Source organism: Pelodiscus sinensis, chromosome 8, assembly GCF_052426305.1.
Source record: "Pelodiscus sinensis isolate ZL-2025 chromosome 8, ASM5242630v1, whole genome shotgun sequence".
In the NCBI taxonomy this organism is placed as follows: Eukaryota; Metazoa; Chordata; order Testudines; family Trionychidae; genus Pelodiscus; species Pelodiscus sinensis.
Window position 1 is genome coordinate 27099081 of NC_143059.1, and position 27766 is coordinate 27126846.

Genomic DNA, 27766 nt, shown 5'->3' on the forward strand with positions numbered 1-27766 from the left:
CCAGTGGCCACTGCCGGCTCTGGGCTGGCAGGCTTGGAGCTGGCACAGGCACTGTGGCCAGGGTCTCCCCCTTTAATGTCTCTGGGGCTGTGGGAGAGGAGAGTAAGCTTTCCTGTTTGTGCCCAGAGTGGCCACCAGGGCTCCCTGGGAAGGGCTGGAGACTGCCTATTTCAAATTAAGTGTCTACACAGCACTTAATTCAAAATAGCTATTTTGAATTTGGTGTTACTCCTCGTAGAATGAGGTTCACCAAATTCGAAATAAGGGTTCCACTATTTTGAACTTATTTCAAAATAGCGGATTGCCTGTGTAGACGCTATTAAAGTTAATTTGAAATAACTGCTGTTATTGCGAATTAACTTTGTAGTGTAGACATACCCATAGTGTGTAGATTGATGGGTCTTTTCACAATGTAACTTCTCCATTTGGAGTACTTATGTCCATTCCTATAGAACATGAAGGGACAAAACTCACTGACTTCAGGATTTAGTCAGTAATTTTATTTCGGTGATTTCTCCCTTTTTTATCCAGATTATCACTTCTCTTACTATAGCATAGAATCTAAAATGAACACATTGGCCCTGATCCTCAGCTGCCAGTCATATGTTTGAGCTGTTGAGGCACAGAGCAGCTGATTGAGTAAAGTATCAATAAATGGGGGAAAAAACATTCAGCACAGCACTGATTTGCATTTAGCTCGTGTTCAGAAGGTTTTCTTTATAACCTTAAAAGACAAACAAAAATGATTTCAAAGATGCTTATGAACTCATTGGAGAACAGAGTGTAGGCCATCCGAGTCTAGATCTTTCCAATTATAGAAAGATTCATTTTCTCATCTTTATAATATCCCTTGTTAAGTTTAAGAAATAGGTGTTTGCATGAATACAGCAAAACAATTCATTCCAAAGCTAGATAAGGCATTAAACTGAGCTTTCCCAACTGCAAGAGTTATGGTTTCACTGAAATCTAATTCATCACATTTAAGTAACAGTGTAATTTTAATATTTGCCATTTCAGGGCCTGAGGACCATAGCAATACCGCTGTCCTTCATACAATGAGCTCAATCAACTTAATTGCTGCTGAACATCACCCTACCCCACTCATCCCTTCACTTCCAGTGGTGGATCAACCCCCAAAACCTAAATTAGAAGGAGTTCTTGTGAACCACAATGAACCCAGGTCAAGTTCTAAGATAGGCCTCCGGGTGCACTTTAAACTGCCTGAAGATGAGAAAGCTAGTGAAACATCATCAGAAGATGGAGTAGTCTCTGCAAACCAGATTAGACCACACTACTTCCAGGAGAGGATTAATGGACACACAATGAAAATACCAGAGCCAACCTCACCTACAAAAGAGCCCCCTCCTGTACTGGCTAAACCAAAACTGTAAGCAAAAGGGATTTTAAGTCTTAATATTAGTGTTAGAACTCACATTCCATTGAACTATCTCTGAGTTTGTGTGTATTTCATGAGGAAATGAAAGTGCTTTGCAACATTTATTTAAAAATTCAAAAATATTTCTCCCATTTCTTTTTATTTTATGAATTCTATGATATTTTCTGTGTAGATGTTTCAAGCAAGACCAGATCTACATTAGACCCAGCAGCTCGGTTTAAGGTACACAACTCCAACTACATAAAATACATAGCTGGAGTTGTCTTACCTTAAGCCGAGCTTGGTGATGTCCCCACAGCAGGAGGCCAATGGGAGCAAACAGGCTTCCTGTACTCCTTGCATAAACAGGAATACCAGATGCTGGCAGTGGTGCCCTCTGAATTTGATTTAGCGAGTCTTAACTAGACTCACAAAATCGAACTCCAGAAGAGCAATCGCAGCAGCAACGATATTCCTTTTAGTATAGGTAAGCCCGAAGCGTGCATCTATACAGCAGGGCTTAACTCAAAATAAGCTATGCAAATTGAGCTACATTAATTGCATAGCTTATTTCGAAATTGGGAGCGTCTACACAGCACTTACTTCGAAACAGAACACTCTTCCTCTGATTTCCCTTACTACTTGTATAATGAGGGCTACAGGAGTCAGAGTAAGAAGTCCAACTGCTTGAAAGTATTTCTTCATTATTTCGAAATAACTGCTTTCTGTGTAAACTTGGACTAAGTTATTTTGAAATAACGTTAGTTTTTTCAAAACAATGTTGCTGTGTAGGCGTAACCTAATCATACTGGCTGGATCCAGGCAAAATGCAGGCAAACTTTGCAAATTTCTCACTCACCTCTCCTTATGTTACTCCTGGAGGAATTCTGAGCCACTGCACATGCACAGAATTTGTGTCCCCTTAAAATGTCTTTGGTTTTCTGCAGAAAAATGACTTTCTGACAGGGAAGCAAAGGGAAACCACAGAAATGATTGTGCAGCCCTCCCCAGTAGCAAGCGCCTGAGGCAGCTGGCAGATAGTTAAATTGCTGTAGGGAAGGGAGTGAGTCTGGGAAGCCCCAGTTAGTGGCTCATATTCTACACCGGGCTTAGCTACTAGTTTTGTCTGGGCTGGAGATAACAGGACTTTCTATTCTCCTGCACATCATCCAAAACTGAGTCAGACCTATCCCCAGATTTTATCCCTGGCTGTAGGAAACTCAGACCCCCTGCAGAGTCCCATTATTGTTGCACTCTGAACACTCAAACAGGCCACTATGCATCCAGATCCCCCTATCCTGATCTCCCATTGAGCCATCTGCATTCAGGCTGTCCCAACCAGAACCCTCTCAACTCATACCCGGGTCCCCTCACACTAAAGCCCTCCACACTTGGATCCTGCCTGCCCACACCTGGTACACCTGACATGGATGACTTTGGGTACTTCTGGGGCAGGCCCGGTCCTTGCACTGTGTCATGGTTGGATGCAGCCTCACTACTGAGTCCATGTCCATTGTGGGAAGAGCTGCACAGTGATCTCCCAACTCTCTGCAGCCAGTGTCCTGTGCTCCCCATTGCTGAGCTGGGGCCTCCATATTTATTTGATAAATAACATTTGTAACATTTTAAAATATTGTGCACATAATTTTTAATTTTTGGCACAGAATTGTTACTTTTTGGTGCAGAATGCCCTCAGGAGTATTATATAATCTTATCATGAGCAGAAATATCCAGTTTTGTATTTCATATAGACAAGTAGTTGTATGGTTTCCTGAATGTGAAAATGAAGTTTCATGAGACATTCCCTAACTATAACCCAGAAAATTAATCTTGTGCTAAGACAAAATATGTACAGCTGTAAGATGGTGTGATACCAGACACACACAGCATTAGAGGATTGTGGTCTGAGGGGAAATTTTAAGGACTAATGTAAATTTGTTAAGGGCGACTTCTGAAGTTCCAACTTTAATTTATGGGCAAACTGCATACTCTTTTTTTCTGAACAGCCTTCTGAAATTAATTAAAGAAATGATCTAACTTTTTGCTAATGGAAATTATAGAGTTCCTTGCTTCAAACCCAATTTAGCACGTAGTGTAGAGCTCTTGATTTTTTTAAAAAACCTATGTAGCGTCTCTCACTTAAAGATTTAAAAGTACTTTGCAAAATTAACTAATCTATGCTTGGAGGCAAGTGTGTAATATCATGTCATCACTTTTATAGATTAGAAAACAGATCACATGATTTCCCAATAGCTACTTTGGCACATTTGGAAGGAAACATCAAATGCCCAGCTACAAAATGTGGAATAATAAGCTAGTCCTTAGTATTGCACAACAGGATTTAGGCGTTATAAGGGAAATTGAATATGAGTGTGTGATGCTGTTGTGAAAAAGGAAAATGTCATTCTGGGATGTATTAACAGGAGTATCATATGTAAGACAAGGGAAAGCAGCTGTTCTGCTCTACTTAGCACTGGTGAAGTCTCAGCTGGAGTGCTGTGTACAGTTTTATGTATCACATGTTAAGAAAGATGTGAAGAAACTGGAGAGAATCCAAAAGAGAGCCACAATAATGCTAAGAGATGTAGAAAACCTGACGCGATGAACAACTGAAAAAACTGGGCAGGGAAGAAAAGGCTGAGGAGGGACATGGAAGTCTTTACAGAACTGGAGTTGGCAGCGCCACCTATTGTTAATGTTACCCAACACTTTAATGAGTAGGAAAAAATAATGTAATTAAAGGTTTTATCATAATGAAGATGCCCAAAGAGGCAAAATTAAACTTGCACTGGCAACCTTAATTCTGGTGTTGCCTAACATTTGAGTGCTAGATTTTGAAATCTTAATAATGTAATTTTAACATAGTTTTTTGTGCATGATAAAGTATGTAAACAATAACAGTTCCATTTACATAAATCTGAAGGTCCACTATGTTCATGGTATTTGGATCTGAAGTGCCAGTTTAGGGCAGTCTCTACTTCTGAACTTTCAGAAAGATAAATTTTCACGTGAAACTCATAAATAATGTAAGTGGATTCATAGACAGGTGAATGCACTGTAAGGTTTGAATCTTCTACATAGAATGGTCAAGACTAAAGTGCAATACAGAATGACCATTTAAGAAATGAGCAATAGCTATCTTACTTTGATGTTTATTAAAGGAGAAGAGAAAAGTTCATTACGTGATAACTCTTCACATCTTTGTCATTTACATTGTTTGTCACTAAGAAGAAAGGCAGTTTATTATCCATATGCTATATTTTTACATTCATAATAGCATAAAATATATCACATACTATAGGAAATAATTTGGCTCGACTGCAAAGTAAACAAAGCCTGAAGACATCCACTATAAATAACAACTAGGGAATAAAAATTGCATGAAATGCAGCTATTCCTTGAATGATGTACTCTTCCCTGGCATTGAATGTCAACAGTAGTCAAATTAAGGCTGATTATATTTACTCGTGTAGTTATAACACAGTTTTGTTTACCATACTCTTGGCTCTAGCACTTAGTTTAACTCTTAACAGATGTTAACAAGTCTCAGAGGGTACCATGTGAGTCTACAACTTAAACAAACTTAAAAAACAACAAATGGTCCTGTAGCACCTTAGGGACTATCAAAAATATACACAGTATCATGAGCTTTTGTGGGCACAACCCACTTCTTTTTAAGGACTAGTGTAATTTTGTTAAGGGCAACTTCTGAAATCCCAACCTTGATTAAAAAAAACAAACAACAACAACAACAACAACAAAACCTCACATAGCACCTTTCACTTAAGGATTTAAAAGTACTTTCCAAAAGTAACTAATACTCAAAGGCAAGTGTGTAGTATCATATCATCACTTTTATAGATGAGAAAACAGATCAAGTGATTGCCAATAGCTACTTTAGCACATTTGGAAGGAAAAATCAATTGCACAACTACAAAATATGGAATACTAAGCAAGGTGTTAGTACTACAGAACAGGATATGGGCATTATAGAGGATTACAAACTGAATATGAGTGTGTGATGCTGTTCAAAAAAGAAAATGTTGTTCTGGGATGTATTAACAGGAGTATTATATGTATAACAAGGGAAGGCTTATTTTCAGATGTTAACAAGTTAGGCTTGATACTGGATTGTAAAAGTTCATTTTCATTGTTTTAAGTTACACCAGTGCAAGCCCACAGACTCAGTGGAGATGATATAGTAAATGACAGCAGAATCTGACTCTCAGGTCCCTTAAAATAAAGGAAATGAAGTCTCCAGCTCAGGGTTTTATAGTCCTGCAAATAGTTCTCTTCACCTGTAAAAGTTTAAAAAAACAAAATTGTTCCAGTGAAATTGTATGTATTTGGGAAGAAGGGGGAAAGGCGTTTAGCAGGGGAAAGGAATGGTTTATTTTAACAGTATTTCCTTTCTCCCTGATTTCATTCTCTTTGTTTGATGCCACAGAACATGGCATATAACTGGAGCTGGGAGAAGGAAAGGCGCTCTCCCTAGATTTTATCAGTATCACAATTTCCTTGCCTTTCCTCTGGAGCCCAAGGTGTAACTGGCCACCTATGAAAATTTATGCTCTCAAAATTACACCGACAGGACAGATAACATGTTTGGTGTGGCACATAACAGATTTCACCCCTCCTTCTTTTGTGTACAGAGATCCCACTCAGTTACAACAGCTCCACAACCAGGTCCTACTTGAACAGCAGCATCTACAGCAGCCATCTCCCTCATCTCTAAGAGAGCTGCCATTCAGCACAGGTATATTGAACTTCACTACTTCACTCAACCAGCAGCCTACATCAACTATGTACAAGCAGGCCAAAGTCTCTCCTTCACAGACATTTGGCTATACCCGACCGAAACAGTTCTTTGTGTCCCAGAACACCACTCCACCTATCAACTCCCCTTCCAGCTCCCCAGTGCCTCCATTCAGCAACGTTCCTCAAGGAACCCAAAGAACAATGAACAAGGACAATTTCATAGGATCTCCTCCATCAGTCCAGACAAGGTCTCCAGGAGGATTTACAAGCCAAACTGACCAGCCTCTAGCAAGTCCCAAAGAATCAGTGTTGCCTCCACTATTGCTTTCTATATCTAGCCTGAACCAGTTTCAGCCCCAGAATGTACTTCCTACTCCTGCCTCTCCAATCAGCCGGATTCAGAACCCAGTAGCCTTTCTCAGTTCTGTTCTTCCTTCACTTCCTTCAGTACCACCAACCAATGCTATGGGTCTGCCTAGAAGTGCACCAGCTGCGTAAGTAGCACAAACTTACAAGCTGAAGTTTGTACAGGAAGTTACTTTGAAACCATGGTTAATTTCTGTTCTGTGCTCACTTGGATGTTTTCTTGAAATGTCATTCATCAAACAGAAAAAAAAATATTGGTAGAGTCTTGTCCCTTGGTAGTATGCCCAGTTCTTGGGAAGGAGGATTTGAATCATTCAACCCTTAAGTCCAGTTAAGGAAGCTTTGAGGCAGGCCCATATGAAAGGATGGTAGCTACACTGTAGAGTTAAATGGTTGGAGGCGGGAGATTTTGAGGACTCTCAGGATTTCATCAGGGATGCAGAGTATTCTGTTCGTGGGAGGAAGAGATTTTAAAGGATAAGTAAATTTAAACCCATTTATCTGTGAGCTGCAAAATCTCATTTATTTACTCTGAGTAAATTATTTAAATTTTAAGGATTTGTTAACCAAGACAGGATGATGTAATGGTAGGCAGCCATATAGAATAGGTATATCTAAAAATAATTTACAAAAGAGTGCTGTTTTATTTGCAATTGTTAAATATTTAAAAACCCACCGAAAAGCTCTGATGAATTAATAGCTTTCAAATAAATAATAATTAAGTATTGGAATGAGTGGTAAAGAGAGGATTATGTGACAGACTAGTATGCTCAATGTAACCAAACAAAACCATTGTTATACCCACAGTGTCTCATTTTTTTGTTAGAGAAACAAGGTGGGTGAGGTCTCTTAGGCCAGTTCTACACTAAAGGGGAAGTTTGAATCAAGATACACAACTCTAGCTACCTTAAGTACATAGCTGGAGTCGACATACCTTGATTTGAGTTACCACAGCGTCCTCAGAGCAGGAGGCCAACGGGAGAAAATGCTCTCATTGGCTTCCCTTACTCCTTGCAGGAGCAGGAGTACTGGCCGCTGATGGAGGCACCCTCTGAGTTCAATTTAGCAGGTCTTGGCCGGACCCACTAAACTGAACTCTGGAAGATCAATCTCAGTTGTGTCGACTTTCCATTTTGTGAAGACATGGCCTTAGTGGACCAATTTCTGTTGGTGAGAGAGACAAGTTTTTGAGCTTATACAAGCTGTTTTTCAAGTCAGAGAAATGTACTCAAAGTGTCACAGCTACATACAAGCTGAAACAGATTGCGTAGCAAAGTAGTTGACACATTTCAAGTAGGAAATAAGAGTGTAACCATTTAAATGGTTATAAGCCAACTCCCGGCACATATTGGCTCCCAGCTGCCGGCCCCACTCCCGGGAAGCCTGCAGTGTGGGTCGACAGCCAGATCCCTGGAAGTGGGGTCAGCAGCCAGACCGGGTGCACACAATTTTTAGCAGTTACACGTTTGCTAAAATAGTCCCCAGGGGGCAGGGCTGGCAGCCAGTGTGCTCTTGATTCTCAGCCTTACTCCCATGGAGCCCCCTGCTACCCAGTGCTTCTGCCTCTGTGTCAGAGCTGGTCTGCAAGGGCTGAGAAAGGAATGAGTAATCAGGGAAAGTATGAGAAGAGAAGGGGAAGGGGAAGACACAACTACTACATGGTTATCCTGGTGTGCTACACTTATGTCACTGTGTACATATGCTTAGATGTACATACATTTCTGGAATACCTTGGTGTTATTCCGATGACATCACTCCAGAATGGCTGGATCTGGAACCAAGACGTAATGTATAATACTTGTTCTTTTCTAGATATGCATTCTTACTACTGGCATTAATGAGAGTTAAATGCACACAGTAAAATAGTACGTTTTTGTTCTCCGTTCAATAGATAAAGCAATCAGCTAATTTCTTTGCCTATTTAGAGTTCAATGAATGATATTACAAAAGTGATTCACTACTATTTATCATTAGCAATATTTTAGTAACTGATTTATTTTATAGAGCAACCCATGGACTAAAGAAGAAAAATCTAAAGCCCCTGCAATTGGCAACAGATGATTATATTCACAATAAAGCTGTGGTTGTAAGGGAGCTAGAGAGAAAAATGCATTTCAAAGAGGATGTTCGTCAACATAGTAGTCAACAGGTAAAAATATTGATTGTTAGTAAAGCGCATTTCACTGACTTATTATAAGCTAGACAGATGTGTAGTCTTATGTGCCATAAAAGTTTGTAAGGCTGGGAGGGTGACATTATGCTTCATAATTAGCTCTCATGCTAAGTAACACTTTGAAATAACAACCAGGAGTTTTTAAAAGCATTTAAAAATGAATAGATTGTAGAATTTTGTACTTTGAGAGTTCTTATAACAGAATTACAGTTGCTCCAGATAATCTCTAATATTTAGACAGTAGTGCAGAAATATAAAACCTTATCTGTGTGCAAGAGCTTCAACTGTACTGGATTTCACTTCCTCACTTTTCAAGATATTTAATTACTTGCATGAACCTAAATTAATTTACTGTACATATTTGATACAACTTACGTAGAAGCAACTAAATGTATGAAAGACTGCTTGTTTACTTTGTTTGAAATAGAATGAATTAATATGCTATTTTAATTCTTTTTGTGGTGTACATATTTCAGACCTTGGAGTAATGTTAATTGAGAAGTTATTTTATTCGTAACTTAGCATAAGAATATTTGTGCTAGCCATTATTTTCTTCAATAGGAACTTCAAAATCATAGTTAGGTGATCTTCATAAAATAAATTTTAAACAAAGCTCAACAAAGCAAATATCAGTTGATTTCAATTAGAGTTACTTCAAAAAGTAGGTGAGTAAGAAATTAAGGTGGCAACAGAATGCTGAGGGAAGCTGAAGGAATTCCATGATAATGCAGATTCAACAGTTATTTAACAATATTGGTCTGCACTTGGAATGAAAGACTGAGAGTATACTAATGTCTACAGCGTGAACCTCTCTTCTCTGGCACCCTTGGGACTTGACCAGTGCTGAACCAGAGAATTTGCCGGACCATGGGAAGTCAATAGTGTTTTATAGCATGACCAATACTTCCACTGCTTATTGGTCTCTTAGAAGACATTTAGGGATGAATTAGAGCTAAATAACAGCACAGAACACTGAGACTCAGGACTGGTGGCTGTAAGCAAACTTTATGGGATCGCGGGAAACTTGGCCACACCCATAAGTGGACATCTGTCTAACTAACATCATGCTGGATCACGGATGTGCCAGACCATAGAGTGCTAGACTAGAAAATTTCATCCTGTACAGAGTAGCCATTTTTCTTTGGGAAAGCATTCTATTCTCACCACTTACATAGGATATTAACCCCATTTATTGAAGCTTATTTTAAAAAAAGAGAGATTTGCCTTAGTTTCTCACAAACAAGAAATTTATAAAAAGCATATATAAGTATCTCTGAAAGAGAAAACAGGTATCTGAAAACTGAACTGTGTGGAGTCAGTTACCCACTTTGGACAACTGGTGCTGTAATTTCTGGCTTTTTATTTATGTTGTTGACCTTTCCTCTCATGGATTCCCCTCCTAGAACAGTTCTAGTAAAACAACTGGCATGTGGTATGTTTTGAAAATGAATCACAAGTGTTACAGTTTGTACTCGCTATGGTAGTAAGACAAATTATTAAAATAGCTCCTGTGAATACCAGTCAGTCTTTGAAATTAACTGCATAATACTCTCTGTAGAAACAAAGGGCACTACATCATATTAAAGTTATCTACTGATACAAGAAGTTATTTATATAGTATATTTATCATTCGGTATGAGGCCAAACCAAAATCCTGATTCCTGGAGCCCAAGAACTTCTAGGAAGTTCAGATTTGACCAACCTCTAATTACTATGATAACTTGCTGGTCAACATCCAATTTGGGGGAGGTTCAACAAAAGGTAATGTTAAAAAAGTGAGGCAGTCTAGTTCCACTGCAAAATAAATAATCAATCTCCTCTGCAGTATTTGAGCTGAATCCACTGTTTTCAACTCTGCACTTCCAATCCCTATCCCAAGGCAGTAATATTTTTAAAGTTCCGCAACTAGGGGAGTAGACTGCCCTTTTGCTGGTTCTAGCAGCTGGAAGTTTGAGAGAAAACCTCTTGGTATTGATCTTCAAACAGGACATGAAATGATGGGAGGAAGTAGAGGGGAAGGGGAGTGAACATACGATGTCTTCCATTTTAATGCCATTGTTTTTGCCAGGTGAACATAAACAACCATGCTGAAATGAATGTACTGGCTGGACCTCCCTGGTGCGGCAACATCAGGAGTGGTTCTCAATCCTGAATGAGAGAATTTGCTGGACCAAGGGAGGTCTCCTTCCGTTGGCCCCCAAACCCATTGCCTGCTGCTGGCAGGCTGCCCCAACAGGCAACCCTACCTTAGCCTCCCCACCAACCTAGCTGGGCTGCTTGTCCAGCTGCTATTAGCTCCCTGGGTGGTGCAGGCTCCAGCTCCTACTGCAACATTCCTGACCCAGGCCCCGCTCACTGCAACCCCAACCATGGCCCCATGCAGCTGGAGGCAGCCACGGAGCTCCAACCCCAGCCCAGGCCACACAGGGCCTGCCACAGGATTCCAGCCCCAGTCTGCACTGCTCCCAGACAAGCTGCTAACCCTCATGCCCCACTCAGCTGGCCCTCCTGCCCTTAGGCTCCCAGGCTGTCTGGTCCAGGAGTGTCTGTGGTCCTACTGGACCACAGATGTTGCTGGTCCAGAGTGTGCTATTTTTGGAGGTACTGTCTGTATTATACAGTATATAGGTGTTTCTAGATGTGGCAACATGGGTGAAGTGTACTGTCTCAACAAATAAAATAATGAAACTTTTTAAAAATTTTGTATCAAGTATTTCTGTGTTTATTTGGGGGGTGTTTTGTTTATTTATTTACTTGAGTACCAGGAGACAGTCCTTTTTTTGGAATTTTTATTCAGTTTCTAACAAACAGAGATAAATATGTACTTTGTAGAAGAAATAAAAATAGATAAAAAGCATTGTCCTACATTGAGCTTATCTAGCTTATCCCTTACACATATTTCCTGCTGCTAAAAATTTTCTGATGTAGAGTGTTGCAATGTGTCTCAGAGTTGTCTGAATTTCAGTGGGAGGGAAAGTGATTGCTGTGTAATACAATTTATGAAGCATCTTGAGACCATCCGGAATGAAAGCTGTACTATGCTGAACTGTAAATATTAAGTGCTGCTATCATTTTATTATATTACTGTAATTACTAATATGTTACATAAGAATGATTCCATAGAAATTTACCTTTTGCTATTTATTATCCAACAATGACTTTTACATTAAATCTGTTCAGCTTACAATTCAAGCTTTTGCTAACTGTGCATATAGCATAATATTTTATAATCCAGATGTATTCCTCCGGTGTCATTCACTACATCATTCATCACCAACAATATGGGATTCTAGATTCAGAACATAGCCAATAATTTTGCTGATGATGCATGATAGGTGGAATAGATTATAATATAGTCTTCCACAGCTATGTTAGCTATGCAATGCTGGAAGGAGTAAAAACATATTTTTGCTAATAGATATAGCAGATGCAAATTTAACTGTGTGTGCAGTAATAAGATGCCATTTTTACTAAATACTTTAATCATCATAAGCATCATTTAAACTGAATTAGTCTTACAAATTTCATTTCAATGGGACTATGAATAGGAAAAAGTCGACCATTTGGACATTTGTAAGTTAACAGCAGAATTAATTCCTTGGAAAGTTACTAGACAAGGTATATAACTGATTGGAAAACAAAGACAATTAAAAACTCTCTGTTATAATAAAATTAAGGGAACTAAATCTACAATAATCAAGGAAAGTTAGAATTAAAAAATCAGAACAAGGACCTTGCAACCTAAGAATTATGAATTTTACCCCCACATTTATGTTGTTTACAATAGGTACATCTACATTTGCCCCCTAGTTTGAACTAGAGATGCAAATGTAGGCGACTGAAATTTCTGATGAAGCAGGTATTTAAATATCCCACGCTTCATTAGCATAATCTCGCCTGCGCGTTATTCCAATCGCCAGCTGATTCAAACCAGGAAGTGTGCACCAGTCGCGTTAGTTCAAATCAAACCCTGTGGTTCGAACTAACGTTACTCCTCAAAAAATGGAGACCTGGCAGCAGGGGAAGGGTCTTAGAACTCAGATTCCAGCTAGGGATGATAAATTTAGTTTAAACAACTAATCAAGTAGTTGATGGATTTTCCATCAATTAGTCGATAAGCAGGGGAGCCTAACCCCCCTGGGGCTTTGCCTTTTAAATGTATTAAGAGCCTGTAGACTCTTAATACATTGAAAAGGCTAAAGCACAGCAGGAGGGACCCAGCATGAGCTGGGACAGCCGATTCCTGGTTCACGCAGGATACCCACCCACTGTGCACCAGCCTTTTAAATGTATTTAAAATTTATTTAAAAGGCTGGTGTGCAGCAGATGGGGACCCTGTGCAAGCTGGGAATCAGTTGTCCTGACTCGCACTGGGTCCCCCCTGCTGAGCTTTAGCTTTTTCAATGCATTAAGAGCTGGTAGGCTCTTAATACATTTTAAAAGCAGAGGCGCAGCGCCTGGTCCCAGCTACCCCCCTACGGAGACAGTGCTGGTGGGGACCAGCTTGTAAGTCGACTTCCCCCAACACCAGCTCCTGCTCCCCCCTTGCTGCCTCTGATAGAGGCAGTGGGGGGGGGAGGGGAAGGAGCAACTAGTGGAGGGAGTGGTTAACTATCTGATATGCTTTTGAGTATCAGATAGTCGACTAATCACTTACATCCCTAATTCCAACCAGAGTGTCTATGCTACTACTTTTAGCCCACCAGCATGAGCCCAGGCTCTAAGACTTGCTGTTGTGAGGGGGTTGTTTTGGGAGGAGGGATTGTTGATTTATTTTGAGAGAAAGGATTGGAATTTTTTGTTTTGTTTTTTGTTTGTTTGTTTTACCTGCGTAAATATACTCTGTTTATGTCCCTGGCTGACAGTTATGGTGTTTTCTAAGGCCTTAGGTCTAATCAAGATCAAAGAGAAAGGTCTCTCTCAGACTTGAGTCCTCACAGATAGAATTCACCACCTGGAAAACTGTCATTGAACTTTTCACATTATAATTGTTGGGACACTGGACTGTTGGGAGCTGGACTTGATGACCTCCCGGGCTCTCTTCCAGCCCTTCGATTCTATGATTCTATGACACTGAAAACCCATTAATTTCAGTTGGTCTGCCTTTGACAGTTTGGTTGCACCTTCCCCCATCCCAGTTTACTCTTTCTTCTGTTTTCCTCTTGTACCAGTATATTAGAACTGATCATTTGAGGGGTCGTGGGTTGATGCCTGTATATTAAGAATGTAAGACCAAGCCAATAATCCTGTCTTTTGGCAATGGCCAATGCCAGATTCACAAGAGAGAACGGACAGAGCAGTTAATCATCACATGATCCATCCCATCACCCATTCTGAGCTTCTGGCAGACAGAGGCTAGAGACACCATCCCTGGCTAATAACTACGAATGGACCAATCCTCCATCAATTTATTTAGTCACTTTTTTTAGCTCTGTTATAGTCTTGACCTTCGCATCCTCTATCATAACCCCCCTTAGTTATCTCTTTTCTAAGAAGAGTGCTGTATTTGTAGAGCAGTGGTCACCAACCAGTAGATCGGCATCTACCAGTAGATCTTGGAGCCTCTGACAGGTGATCCTGACTGGTTTGGCCAGGAAGCTATCAAACGCTAGCATTTCAGTTGCCTCTCCATCTACTCTTATGCTGCTTCTGGCCTCTGGGTTGGAGCTGCCTCTTGGGAGCCTCCTGCTGGCTGTGCAGAGTGTGGGAGGGAGAAGATGGAGGGAGCTGATGCCAGGGTGTCCCTCCCCCTTCCTTCCCCTCGTACCCAGTCTCCACACAGAGAGAAGGGGATGAAGGGAGCTTGGCAATGTAAATCTCTGTCACTCTCACACTGGGTTTGTCTCTGTCATCCCCACAAACACACACTGTCCTTCCCTCTCATCTCTTGACCCAACATATGCATGGGGGGTTGTTACTACTTTTACTGCTTGCAAAGTGGGTTGTTTTTGACTGGCCTGTGCATTTCGTAACTTTCATTTCTCTCATGCTTAAATTTAATTCTTTGAGTAGTGAGTTCTAAAATGCCTAACTTCTTGTGTCTGGAGTTTCCCTGTGGTAATTGTGCTCCTGGAAGTGGCTGGAAGTGGCTGGCATGTCCCTACAGCAGAGAAAGGCAGAGCAGGGGGTTCTCCACATGGTGTCCTTGCCTGCGGACACCACTCCTGCAGCTCCCATTGATCAATAACAGAGAACTGTGGCCAGTAGAGGCTGTGGGGTCAGGGCCTGTAGATGAGGGGCAGCACATGGAGCCATTGCTTTACATACCAGCTGCTTTCAGGAGTTGTGCAGGGCCAGGGTAGGAGTAAGCCTGCCTTAACTCTGCTGCTCCATCCCTGGGGCAACTGTCCAGCCACTCCCAAGATGGGTGGGTGTAACTCAAGCCCTCAACCCGGTGCTCCCCAGGAAAATGCCATATCCCCTAAGCCACTCTAGAACCTACCCCATCTTTGGAGGGTCCCCTAGGCTGCTTTCCTTGCACAGGAAGCAGGCCCATCCCTGGGGCAGGATCGAGCCCACCACCCTGTGGTCCTGAGGCTGATGCCTTATCTCTCAGTTCACTGCAGATTCCCCCCTTCTGCAGGTTCCTTATTCTGCCTTCCCAATACAGGAACCAGCTCCATCCCTGGGGCAGCATGTGTTGGCTGTTGGGATACTTCCAGGGTGGGTGGGACTCAAGCTTCCAACATTGTGCTTGCTCCATCCCCTAGTCCACTCCAGAACTCAGCCCACCTCCAGCTGCTCCTTTCTCCTGCCTTCCTACATGGGGAGCCATCCCTAGGGCAGCCTGTCCCACAGCTCCTGGGGGGGGGGGGAAAGAGGGGAAAGAATGATAGTACTTGAGCCCACCACCCTGTGCTCCAACCCCTGGTCCACTCCAGAACCCACCTCACTTTCAGAGGGTCCCTTACCCTGCTTTCCAAGTGCAGGAGCTGGCTCTGTCCCTGGAGCAATCTGTGTTAGTTGTTCTGCCCCTCCCACTGTGGGTGAGACTTGAGCCCACCACCCTTTTCTCTCTAGGTGACTGCTCTATCCCCTAAGCCACTGCAGAACCCACCCTACCTTCACATCATCCCGCTTTTGTAATGCAGAAGTCAGCTCTATTCCTGGGGTAGCCTGTGTTGTCTGTCCGCCCACTCTCAGGGTGGGCAGTGGGACTTGAGCTCCCAACCCTGTGCTCCCCAGGCAAATGTCCTATCCCCATGGCCACTCTAGAACCCACCCTACCACCCTACCTTCAGGATGGCCCTTCCCTCATTATGAACCCCTTGGCGCAAGACCAGATCCTGCACCCCAGCCCCCTACCCCATCCTGGTGAAAGTGAATGAGATTCGGGGAGGAAGGAGGATGGAGTGAGCATGGTGAGGCCTAGGAGAAGGGGTGGAGTGGGGGTGGGGGTTCAGAGAAGTGGGGGAAGGAAGCAGGACAAGGGTATTTGGGTTTGAGGTAGATCTTACATTGCACTTAAATTGAAAATGTGATCTTGTGGTTACACAGGTTGGAGGCCCCTGTTGTAGAGAGTAAATACATTAGCAAGGATGGTGGCTCACTGGATCATTACAAGTTATGGTACTGCAGTTGAAATGTTATAAACTACAACAGTGCAACTGTGAGGGGCCATCTTCTGGGGTTTGATTAATGGGTCTAGTGAAGACACGCTAATTCACACTTAGAAGACACCCCCATCTGTACCGGTACTCCTGTTCCTCATGAGACGTAACAGAAGCCAACAGGAGCGTTAGCTCCCGTTGACTGCCCACTGTGCAGAAGATCATTTAAGATAAATCATCTCCAGCTACATACTTAATGGAGCTAGATTTGTGTATCTTAAGTTGACCTTCCCCTTTAGTATAGACTAGGCCTGAGTAAACAAGAGAATAGGAATTTTATTCCATAATTTGAGTTAGATTCTGTCTAACACATTAATTCTAGCACCAATTAATCCATTAGCCATTAATCTAGCACCAGTGCACCTCCACCTCCAAAGCTTCTAGAAGTGCTTTAATATAGATTAGCCATAGAAATGTTTACCAGTGCATTACCTCGTCCTGTTCTGGGAAGGGATGTTCCACTGCAATTGCAGACTTAAGGCTGGATTTTAAGCAGTGCTCAGCACCAACAGTTCCCATCTAGATACCTGAATGCATAGCCAGTGTTACACATCACGGTTAAAGGGCACTGGTACAAGTCACAGTCAGAGGCCACCCTCCGAGACCTGGGTTTCTTTTAGCGTCTGTCACTAATGTTGCTATTCTCCAGCAACTGGAGCTCAGTCCGGGGAGGGACGGCAGGGGAGGGGGACCCGTGCCCACCCTCACTCCCTGGTCCTGGCCCAGGGCCCTAAGGCAGGGATATCCGTATCCCTTGCCTGATTGACGGTCCCCCCTTTGGCCCCGGTTGGCCTTTCGCCTGACCCCAAGCAGCTTCTCCGGCCGCCATCCCAGGGCGGTCCTCCTCGTCCTGCCCCGCTTCCTGCAGTTAACAGGGCCCTGGTCTAGTGCGGGGTTGCTTCACCATGTCACAGCCAGGTTTTTCAAAAGGTTTGAGCAGCTGTTGAGAACTCTGCAGTTTTGAAAATCTAGCTACTTTATCTAGATGTCTACGTGGGCACTATTGTCCACTGAGCTCTTTTTAAAGTCTGACCCTAACTAAGTCATGAACAGTTTTTAAAAAAAATGTAGCCCTTATCACATATGCCAAAGAAAACTGGCTTGCTTGTGAACAGTTGTGAGAATAAAGTTTTCCAAAATATTACCACTAATTGAAGGAACAAAGAATCTTGCATTTTTGTCCTTAAATTGCAGCTCGAGTCTTTGTTCTCTAATCAGTTTGTTGTCCAAGATGCCCACCTAGATTTAATATTCAAACTTGTAATCATTAAATGGTTTAGTGTGTGGTGCTTTATGAAATGTTTTAGTGATCTCCCAGTCAGTCACAATCATAGCCACCATTCCCTTATCTTTTTATGTAAATCTCCCTTTAAAAATTCTATAGCCTTTGTTTGACAAGATCAGTTATTCAGAAAACTTGTTAAAAATCTCTTTGTTTCTGTTATTTTGTGCTAATCCTAAAAACAAAAACATATCAAACATGTACACCTACACATAGACTAAAGTTTATTAAATGTTATAGTATTTACTTATTTCAAGAGATTTGTCTTCCCCATTTTAAGTTTCTTATGATGCCCTCAATAAAAGTTAATGTGTAAATTCCTGAAGCAGTATTACCATGGTCTTATTGCAATGTGTGTATATATCACTGTAGTTTTAACAAATCTATTAAATTACAGACAAAACAAGAGAAAACAGGAAGAGGAAATATGACATGCAGCATTCCTGAGTTAACTGTACTGTTAGAACTTTTTGGTATTTTCTGACTTAAAGTTTTAACCGTGTAAACCGAGGCCATTACCCGTGCATAATCATACATGTGTACAGATTGCTGTGTCTGCAAGAAGCTTCGCTGACATCTTTGGGACTTCACAGGATCATCATAATTTGTCAGCATGGCTCACACAGTGCAGGATTAGGACCTTAATGTTGAAATAACGTACAGTCATTTTTCATGCTTTGTTATTAATGAAGCACAAGACAGAAAAATTGCCTATGGTTGATTTTAAATGGCTCCATCAGATGGATTCCCCCATATTCTCTGTTATAAAGTAGCACAATATAAAGGAGAAATGCTCTTATTTTTAATTACATACTGTACCTTCTTTTTGATAGCAGCTAGTATCAAATAAAAATCAGCAGAAAAACTGCTGAAATATCTAAAACAAGTATCAAGCTCTCCAATTATGTTGTAATATTTAATTATCTCTGAACTTCATTCATTAGAATTTTATTCTGAAATCAAGTCCAGATTAAAATTATGTCTTTAAGCGTTATGGTATTGTCTTCCTAATTTCATTACTTCCCTCTGCTAGCAAACAACATATGATGAAAAATTGACCCACAGACTTCAAGGACCAAGCAATGATCCCCCAATCTTCAGCTATACAACTCAAGATGTATCTAAGGTACAACATAGTTATCCGTCTTTTGTTAAACTATATGTAATTCTTGTCATTAGATTTTTCATTTCCAAATTCTGCCTTTGACACAATTAAAAAAATACAAGTGATAAGAAAATAATTTATCATTGTTCTAGAAAGTTATTATATTTGTATTTTGTAGATTTTAAAATTGCATGATCAGCATTTATGCGGCTAAATTCAGTAGCAGGTCTTTGTACTGCTGTACAGAGATCCTATGTAAAAATCATAGGGCTCAAACTGTAGTCCTGAAGTAGTAGGGACTGGGAGTGCATGAAGACAATCTTACTTGGCACTGGGGGAATGGAATGCCTTTTGTTACTTGATGTTGACTACTCTGAAGGTTCAAATAACAATAATTATTCCCGCTTTTGTTCGTCTGGATTCTCCTTTTCACTGTAATAAATCACTTGACTATATGAAAGAAGGTTCAGGTGCCATGCTTTCCTCTTTCTTTGTTTCTTATTATAATGTGCATAAAAACCAAGGGTATGTCTACACTACAGCACTAATTTGAACTAACTTAATTTGAATTAGTTAATTCAAACTAAGCTAATTCGAACTAGTGCATCTAGACCTAAAAACTAATTCGAATTAGCATTTTGCTAATTCGAACTAGCATGTCCACATTGAGTGGACCCTGAACCGAGGTTAAGGATGGCCGGAAGCAGTGCCGGCAGGGCATCAGATTAGGACTTAGAGCGTGGAGCTGCTGTCTCAGGCTAGCCAAGGGCTGTGCTTAAAGGGACCCAACCCCCACCCCAGACAGACAGTTCTCAGGGGTTCCCAGTTCGCTTGTCTAACTCGATGAGGGACAGCAAAGCAGTCCTGGCTTGGAGTGCCCTGAATGCCCACACTCGGCACATCACAGCACTCAGCCATCAGCCCGGCTGCACTTGCCGCAGGCTGCCATCCAGGGGGATCAATTGGGGGGCTGCAGGAGAGCTTCCACCCCGAGGAGCCCACAGAGCCACCCCAGTCCTCCCCATCAGGGGCTCGTACCCCATTCCTCCCTCACCTCCTTCCACTTACCCCTCCCTAGCCCCCCTTCCTGATGTACAAAATAAAGGACACGTGTGTTCAAAAATGGAAACTCTCTTTATTGAACAAAACTCAGTGAGACTGGGAAAAGGAGGTGGGAGAGGGGAAGAGAGAGGGTGGAAGAGGGGAGGGCAACTAAAATGATCAGGGGTTTGGAACAGGTCCCATATGAAGAGAGACTAAAGAGACTGGGACTTCTCAGCTTATAAAAGAGGAGATTGAGGGGGGATATGATAGAGGTCTATAAAAGCACGAGTGATGTGGAGAGGGTGCATAAAGAAAAGTTCTTCATTAGTTCCCATAATAGAAGGACTAGAGGACACCAAATGAAATGAATGGGTCGCAGGCTTCAAACTAATAACAGAAAGTTCTTCTTCACAAAGCAAATAGTCAACCTGTGGAACTCCTTGCTGCAGGAGCCTGTGAAAGCTAGAACTATAACAGAGTTTAAAGAGAAGTTAGATAAATTCATGGAGGCTGGGTCCATGGAGTGGTATTAGCCAGGGGATAGAAATGGTGTCCCTGGCCTCTGTTTGTGGAAGGCTGGAGATGGATGGCACGAGACAAATGGCTTGGTCATTGTTTTGGTCCATCCCCTCCGGGGTACCTAGTGTTGGCCGCTGTCGGCAGACAGGCTACTGGGCTAGATGGACCTTTGGTCTGACCCAGTACGGCCATTCTAAGCTCAGGGCTCAGGGTTGGGGGTCTCACTGGGCCACCTTGATTTTCATGCAAACCTGCTCCTGGGTGGCCAGGCTGGCAGCTATCCTGTCCTAGAAGGCCACTTTCCTGTGCCTAGTGTGGAGGTCGTGGATGAGGTCCACAATCTCTGCACTAGACCAGGCAGGCACCCGCCTCTTGCGGCCCGGGCAGGCTCCTGGGAGCCGCCAGCCTGGTCCCGGGAAGAGGCGGAGGGCTGGGTGGCAGCGGGTGGCTGGTTCGTGCTGTGCCAGGTGCAGGGTCTGCTGGCTGGGTGCTGGCAGACTTGCACCTGGCACGGGCACCGTAGCCAGACCGTGCCCTTTAAGGGCTCCTGGGGCCGGGAGGGGGGCAGAAGAGTTTCCCTAGTGGTGCCCAGAGTGGCCACCAGGGAAAGCTGGGGAGGACTAGCCTCCCACTAGTTCGAATTAAGTGGCTACACAGCCCTTAATTCGAACTACTTAATTCGAACTAGGCGTTAGTCCTCGTAGAATGAGGTTTACCTAGTTGGAATTAAGCGCTCCGCTAGTTCGAATTAAGTTCGAACTAGTGGTTTGTATGTGTAGCACCTATCAAAGTTAATTCGAACTAGCGTCTGTTAGTTCGAATTAACTTTGTAGTGTAGACATACCCCAAGAGTTTAAGACTTTATTTTCTTCTGTTGTCCAAATTCTCATCCTTTAAAGTTTCAGAGCTTCAGATTGTTGGGGTCACACAACTTGCTTACTCCATGAAGATAAAACACTCCACATTCTCATTCAAGTTCCATCCAATCCAAACGTAGCTAAAAGTTGCCTTCCTGAATTCTCCGAATGCTCCATGTAACTTACTTCTAACCTCATGTCCCCTACCTAATCACCTGCTCAGTCACCCTATGCTTACCCTGAGCCTTGTAACTACACAGATGTACATGATACTTTACAAAACAGGGTAGCAGAGGGATAAAAACAGTTGTAAGAGATTTTCTGATGTCCTAAATTCCTAAAGAACAACATTTTTGTTCAGTGACTCACTGACACTGTCACAATTGTTAATCTGCAACCACAGTTGCAAGTTCAGAAAGTGCAAGCTGGAAAAGATCTCTGCTATTAAGGAGAAACTGGAACTCCAGCTCCAGTACAGTTTGATTGGACAGGTCTGGTACTTAGGGAAACCATACTTGACAAATAAGTGACGAATGTAGGCCAGAAGTCCTCCAACACAACACATTATATTCAGGTCAAGATACCTATTTGATGGTTTATTCTCTTCAATATTCCAAGGAAGGAATGGAAAAGTGATTAGTGTACTGGTCGGGGAGATGCTGGACCTGGATTCAATTACTTGCTCTACCACAGATTTTCCATTTGACATTAGGGAAGTCACTTGGTATCTATAAAATTGGGAGAGTTATACTTTCCTACCTCTCTGGGGTGTTGGGAGGGTAAAAGCAGTTAAAAAAAGAGCACCAGACAATGGTAAATGGGGACTATGTATGTGCCTAAAATACAAAAAATCCCTCAGATTTACGAATACCAGTTACAGACTGACCAGTCAACTACACACCTCATCTGGAACCAGAACTATGCAATCAGGCAGCAGTTGAGACAAAAAATGCAAATATAGTACTGTGCTGTGTTGAATGTAAACTACTAAAAAAAAAAGGAAAGCAGCATTTTTCTGCCTCATAGTGAAGTTTCAAAGCTCTATGAAGTCACTGTTCAGTTGTAAATTTTTGAAAGAGCAACCATAATGTTTTGTTCAGAGTTATGAACAACCTCCATTCCCAAGCAGCTGGAAACTCTGAGGCACTACTGTAGATAGAGTTATTTCTAAGAATGTGGATAAGCAACATATGTTACTAGTTTCTGATCATAAACCATAAGTCAAAATATCAATATCCCTTAACAAAAAAAGAAATGTCTCTCTATGTTTCTATAAATCCAGATTATGTGCCTTACTATTTTAAAGTTGTGCTTGAACAAAACTCCATGTCAGGAGATTATAGCATTATTTGTGGAGAATGTAAAATGTGTGATAGATATATTATAAAGATAAAATGTAAGTACATTCAGAAAATAAAAAATTTCCATGCCATATTTCCAATATTGTTATTCTTTCTCATGTTGACAGGTCATTAAAAAGATGAAGGAGAAGGGGTACTCCTAGTTTGATTATCCCTGGATTAACCCACAAATGTCCAGAGGAAATACATTGTTGTATTCCAGGTTGGTCCAAGGATATTAGAGAGCCAAGGTGGTTGAGGGAATATCTTTTATTGAAGCAACTCCTGTTGGTGAGAGAAACAAGCTTTCAAGCCATACAGAGCGCTTCTTCATTTAATAATGATTTAAGACACATTTCAAAATCCCTTAAAATATGTGTTTACTTATGCTAAACAAGTGTTTCCACCTGGTATTTAGCTATGGTACTCTGAGTAGTTTTCCACGGCCTGAAGAAGAATTCTGCATGGCTCAAATGCTTGTCTCACTCACCAAGAGAAGCTGGTCCAATAAAAAAAAAAAAACCTCACCCATCTTGTCTCCCAAAGGAAATATAGGATGTCAGTCCCTTGAAAACGATTCTGTGTTTGTGGTAGGTGGGCTGTTTGTCCAGTATGAAGCCAGACAGTACTGTTTTCATAGGATTTGTGCTTGTCTGATACTGATTTAAAAACTGAACATGTTTTTGTCTGGTTTCATACATGAGGGATGCCATTTTCCAGAGAACACTCTGCTATCATTAGCATGATCTCAGATGCATGATGTATGTGAGATCACAGTGGCTAAGGTGGGGCAGCACATTCTTCACATTGGCAACCTCTGTAGAGCATGTGAGAGGTCATGTTGGCAAGGGTAGGGGTCACACAGGTGGGAGTAAGGAGAATGGAAGAGGTGTCCTGTATTCTGGAGACGCATCAGTGGCCATGTGGTGTCTTAAAGAAACTAGGAATCATATCTTCAGGTCCTGGGGATGGAGTGGAGAGTTTGCATAAGTATTTTCTCTTTGCTCTGAAGAGCTACCAGAAGAATTCCAAAGAAGTCCTTAGAAGCTGTCATAGCAAATTTCAAATCTAAGAAGAATGAAATGAAATATCAGGATGGATTAAAAGAGAATATTTGCTTAGAATGACAGCTTATCAAAGAAACTGGTGTATCTGAATTTGGATGATTTAATTTATGAGTAACTCCGGAAAAAAGAGAGATGACTATGAAGCATTTTAATGCCAAAGCTATTTCTTAAAATTCACATCTCATTCTCTGATTTTGTATAGAATCTGCCCTCCCCCATCCAGTTCTCAGCTTCAGAAAAAAACAATTGATTGCTTACCTTTCCCGTAGAACTGTATAAAGGCCAAAATCTGTAGTCAGCAGGGAACCATGACAGACTTGGTATATCTGAAATCAGAGTAACTCTTGATTTACATTAGTATAACAGGTTAAAATTTGGAGTATCATATGAATTGATGGGCTAAAACATACTTAGTGAAAGAAAAAACTAAACAAGATGAAATTCTGGAAGGGTCCGTTCTGCTTGCCAGCTGGTGGGGAGTCATAAAGCAAACCTGAACCAAGCATTAAAGTAGGCAACCCCATCTTCTGGGTGCATCCTGCACAACACCACAGACCTGTGGGGTCAGAAACTCTGACCTGGTCGAGTTGTGTTCACTGCAGAGGACGGAGACAAAAATGTATTTCCTTTTCACCTACCTTTCTGGCTTAGCCAGTTCAGCTTCCCATGTAAGTTAGAGAAGTCTGAATGTGCACTGGTGGATAAACTGTCTCTCTTAAAGACTCTTCCATCAGCATGTGTCACTCGTCAGCCACACTTATTCATATGAGCCAGCCAGATTTCCCTTACACTGGGAAATCTATTAAGGCACCTCCTGACTAGCAGGGGGAGGTGAAGAGTCCTATGGTCTGTAGGTAGCAACTCTAAGGGTACGTCTACACAGCAACATTATTTCAAAATAACTAGCGTTATTTCAAAATAACTTAGTTCGTGTCTACACAGACGGCAGTTATTTCAAAATAATCTCAAAATACTGTCAAGCTGGAGGACTTCTTACTCCGACTCTTGTAACCCTCATTGTACAAGGAGTAAGGAAAGTCAGAGGAAGAGTGCTCTATTTCGAAATAAGTTCTGTGTAGACACTCCCAATTTCAAAATAAGCTCTTTCAAAATAAGCTACACAATTGATGTAGCTCAATTGGCATAGCTTACTTCAAGTTATGCCCTGCTGTGTAGATGCACCCTAAGTGGCCACAAAAAGGAGAGTTCTTCTAGCAGAGTGAAAGGAACTGTGCTTCACTTCTTATCAAAATGATCAAAAGGGTCATAATTCAAAATGATCTGGACAAATTGGAGAAATGGTCTGAGGTAAACAGAATGAAGTTTAATAATGACAAATGCAAAGTGCTCCATTTAGGAAGGAACAATCAGTTTCACACATACAGAATGGGAAGCGACTGTCTAAGAAGGAGTACGGCAGAAAGGGACCTAGGAGTTACAGTGGACTACAAGCTAAATATGAGTCAACAGTACGACACTGTTGCAAAAAAAGCCAACATGATTCTAGGATGCATTAACAGGTGCGTTGTGAGCAAGACACGAGAAGTCATTCTTCTACTCTACTCTGCACTGATTAGGCCTCAGTTGGAGTATTGTGTCCAGTTCTGGGCACAACATTTCAAGAAAGATGTGGAGAAATTGGAGAAGGACCAGAGAAGAGCAACAAGAATGATTAAAGGTCTAGCGAACATGACCTATGAAGGAAGACTGAAAGAATTGGGCTTGTTTAATTTGGAAAAGAGAAGATTGAGAGGGGTCATGATAGCACTTTTCAGGTATCTAAAAGGGTGTCACAAGGAGGAGGGCGAAAACTTGTTCTTCCTGGCCTCTGAGGATAGAACAAGAAGCAATGGGCTTAAACTGCAGCAAGGGAGATTTAGGTTGGACATTAGGAAAAAGTTCCTAACTGTCAGGGTGGTTAAACACTAGAATAAATTGCCTAGGGTGGTTGTGGAATTGCCATCTCTGGAGATATTTAAGAGTAGGTTAGATAAATGTCTATCAGGGATGGTCTAGACAGTACTGGGTCCACCCATGAGGGCCGAGGACTGGACTCGATGACTTCTCAAGGTCCCTTCCAGTCCTAGTATTTTATGATTCTGTGATTCTATGATCTTACATACAAGGGCAACAATGGGGTATGTCATATAGGGTATTATGAGGACTGATTGATAAATATATGTAAATCCTTGGAGGGAAGATGCTTTAGAAATTCAAAATATTATTACCCTATATAAAGTTAAATCATCACTAACTTTTCAAAAATACCTAATTTCTGAAATATGTCTCTTCGATTCTTGGCATCTTTCCTTATTGAATATTTTTAGACCAGAGGAGCATGCATTTTATCACATTTCCACTCCTTGTATACTGGCAGTTAAAGCTAAATTTTGATGACACCTCTACATCAGAAATCGGATAAGTACATAAGCCTATTACCAGGGAAGTCAATGGCAAAACTACTGTGAACTTCAACAGAAACAAGAACAATGTCTGTATGTCAAATAGAGATCAGGCTGAAGCTGAGAGTTGGTCTGAAGCTCTGTGTACACATTTCATAATAAGAGATGTTTTGGACAGACGTCTCATTGAGAGAAAGGTGCAGATGAGCAATGTGGTCTTTCCATTGATTTCAGTGGCTTTGGATCAGGCCCTTAAAGAATTCAAACAAATTATAACTGGTTGTTCATACTGGAATGATCACTGTTGTACCATATATTTTAATAATCCAAGCACCATTTTCAAGCTTATATTTTTCTGTTGTGGGCCAGATAATGCTCTTAGTTATGCCAGTGCAAATCCAAAGTAGTTCCACTGGTCAAGATTTTGGCAGTAAGGTAAGTAAACCTGAAAATGTTTCATATTTTTAAATCTTGATATTTTCATCTTTTGGCAGCTATACTTTAAATTCAAATTTAAATGTGAGTTAAACTATTACACAAAAAGGAAGTACTTCATATATTTAACAGGCTACTCATTTTGAAAGACAGACTTGAAAACTGCAGTCTCTTTTTTTCATGTGCCAAAGGAGTTAGGTGTATAGCTCCCATTGAAGATGTGCCACTCCCTTTGACAAATCTCATTTTTTAGGTTTTCAGGTCTTTTAGATTGCTTTTGATTTAAGACAAGTGATTGGAAGTATCTTTGAATGTAATAGTGTTGTTCAAATCACTGCCAATGTAATACTGCAGGAATACAAGATTTCAAGCTTTGAACAAAGGTTAATGAATGAAATAGAGTTTCGCTTGGAACGCACACCAGTGGACGAATCAGATGAGGAAATCCAACATGATGAAATACCTACAGGCAAGTGCATAGCACCCATCTTTGACAGACGACTCAAGCATTTTCGGGTCATGGAAGGATCTCCTGTTACATTCACCTGTAAAATTGTTGGAATACCCATACCTAAGGTAGGTCATGCTTATAGTCAACTATACAGAAATAAAAGTTATTTACCAGTATCTTCCAGTGTATAACTTCTGTGATTCTGCATGTAATTCTCAAAGTAATCGGTAATGCAGTTAATATAGCAACATCTCCCCTCTACTGCTGAGCACAAAGCCCTAAGTGATGCATGGACTGATCTCCAGATTTCCAATGATCAAAGGAAGACAAAACTTGATAAAAATATTAAGGTCTGATTCTGTCTCAACCACATGGGCTGATTTGATGAGATGTCTAGCAATGCACATACACATACAACCAAGATAACAGTTCTGTAATGTGAACTTACATTATTCCCATACTGAAACTTGCAGTTGTTTATCTTAAATGATCTGCAAATTTTTACAGTATTTATAAAAACATGCAGTATCAAATGTTTAATGAACACATTTTACTCTTACTGCAGATTGCTTTGTCACTATTCAACTGCAAAGGAAATTTAAATAGCTGTTTTTCTTTATGATCACTCTTAGGTATATTGGTTCAAGGATGGCAAGCAGATTTCAAAGAAAAATGAGCATTGCAAAATGAAGAGAGAGGGAGATGGAACATGTTCTCTACATATTGAAGCTACTACTAATGATGATGATGGAAACTACACAATAATGGCTGCAAATCCTCAAGTAAGGGAATTTATTCTACAAAAATGAGGGGAGGTGAAGCATTTCATTTTAGAAAAACAAGTAATTTGGAATGTAAGAATTGCCTTGTTGGAGCAAACAAGTGACCCATCTGATCCAGCAACCTATTTGTGACAATGGCTAGAACTAGATAGTTTCTGAGGAATCTGCCTATACTTATACTCATCTTCTCTCTAAATTAA

The 27766-nt window shown here is 41.3% G+C and overlaps 1 protein-coding gene across 6 annotated transcripts in view; it reads left to right on the forward strand.

The window, feature by feature from the left end:
• Positions 1-27766, forward strand: part of MYPN (myopalladin) — a 164393-nt gene that overhangs the window by 102692 nt on the left and 33935 nt on the right. For all 6 annotated transcript variants that reach the window (XM_014574681.4, XM_006125268.5, XM_014574680.4 and 3 more), the window contains exons 10-15: positions 1018-1387; positions 6028-6627; positions 8504-8648; positions 18598-18690; positions 26688-26909; positions 27417-27566. In XM_014574681.4, coding sequence (XP_014430167.3) covers positions 1018-1387; positions 6028-6627; positions 8504-8648; positions 18598-18690; positions 26688-26909; positions 27417-27566 — 1580 coding nt within the window. The remainder of the gene's footprint in view (positions 1-1017; positions 1388-6027; positions 6628-8503; positions 8649-18597; positions 18691-26687; positions 26910-27416; positions 27567-27766) is intronic.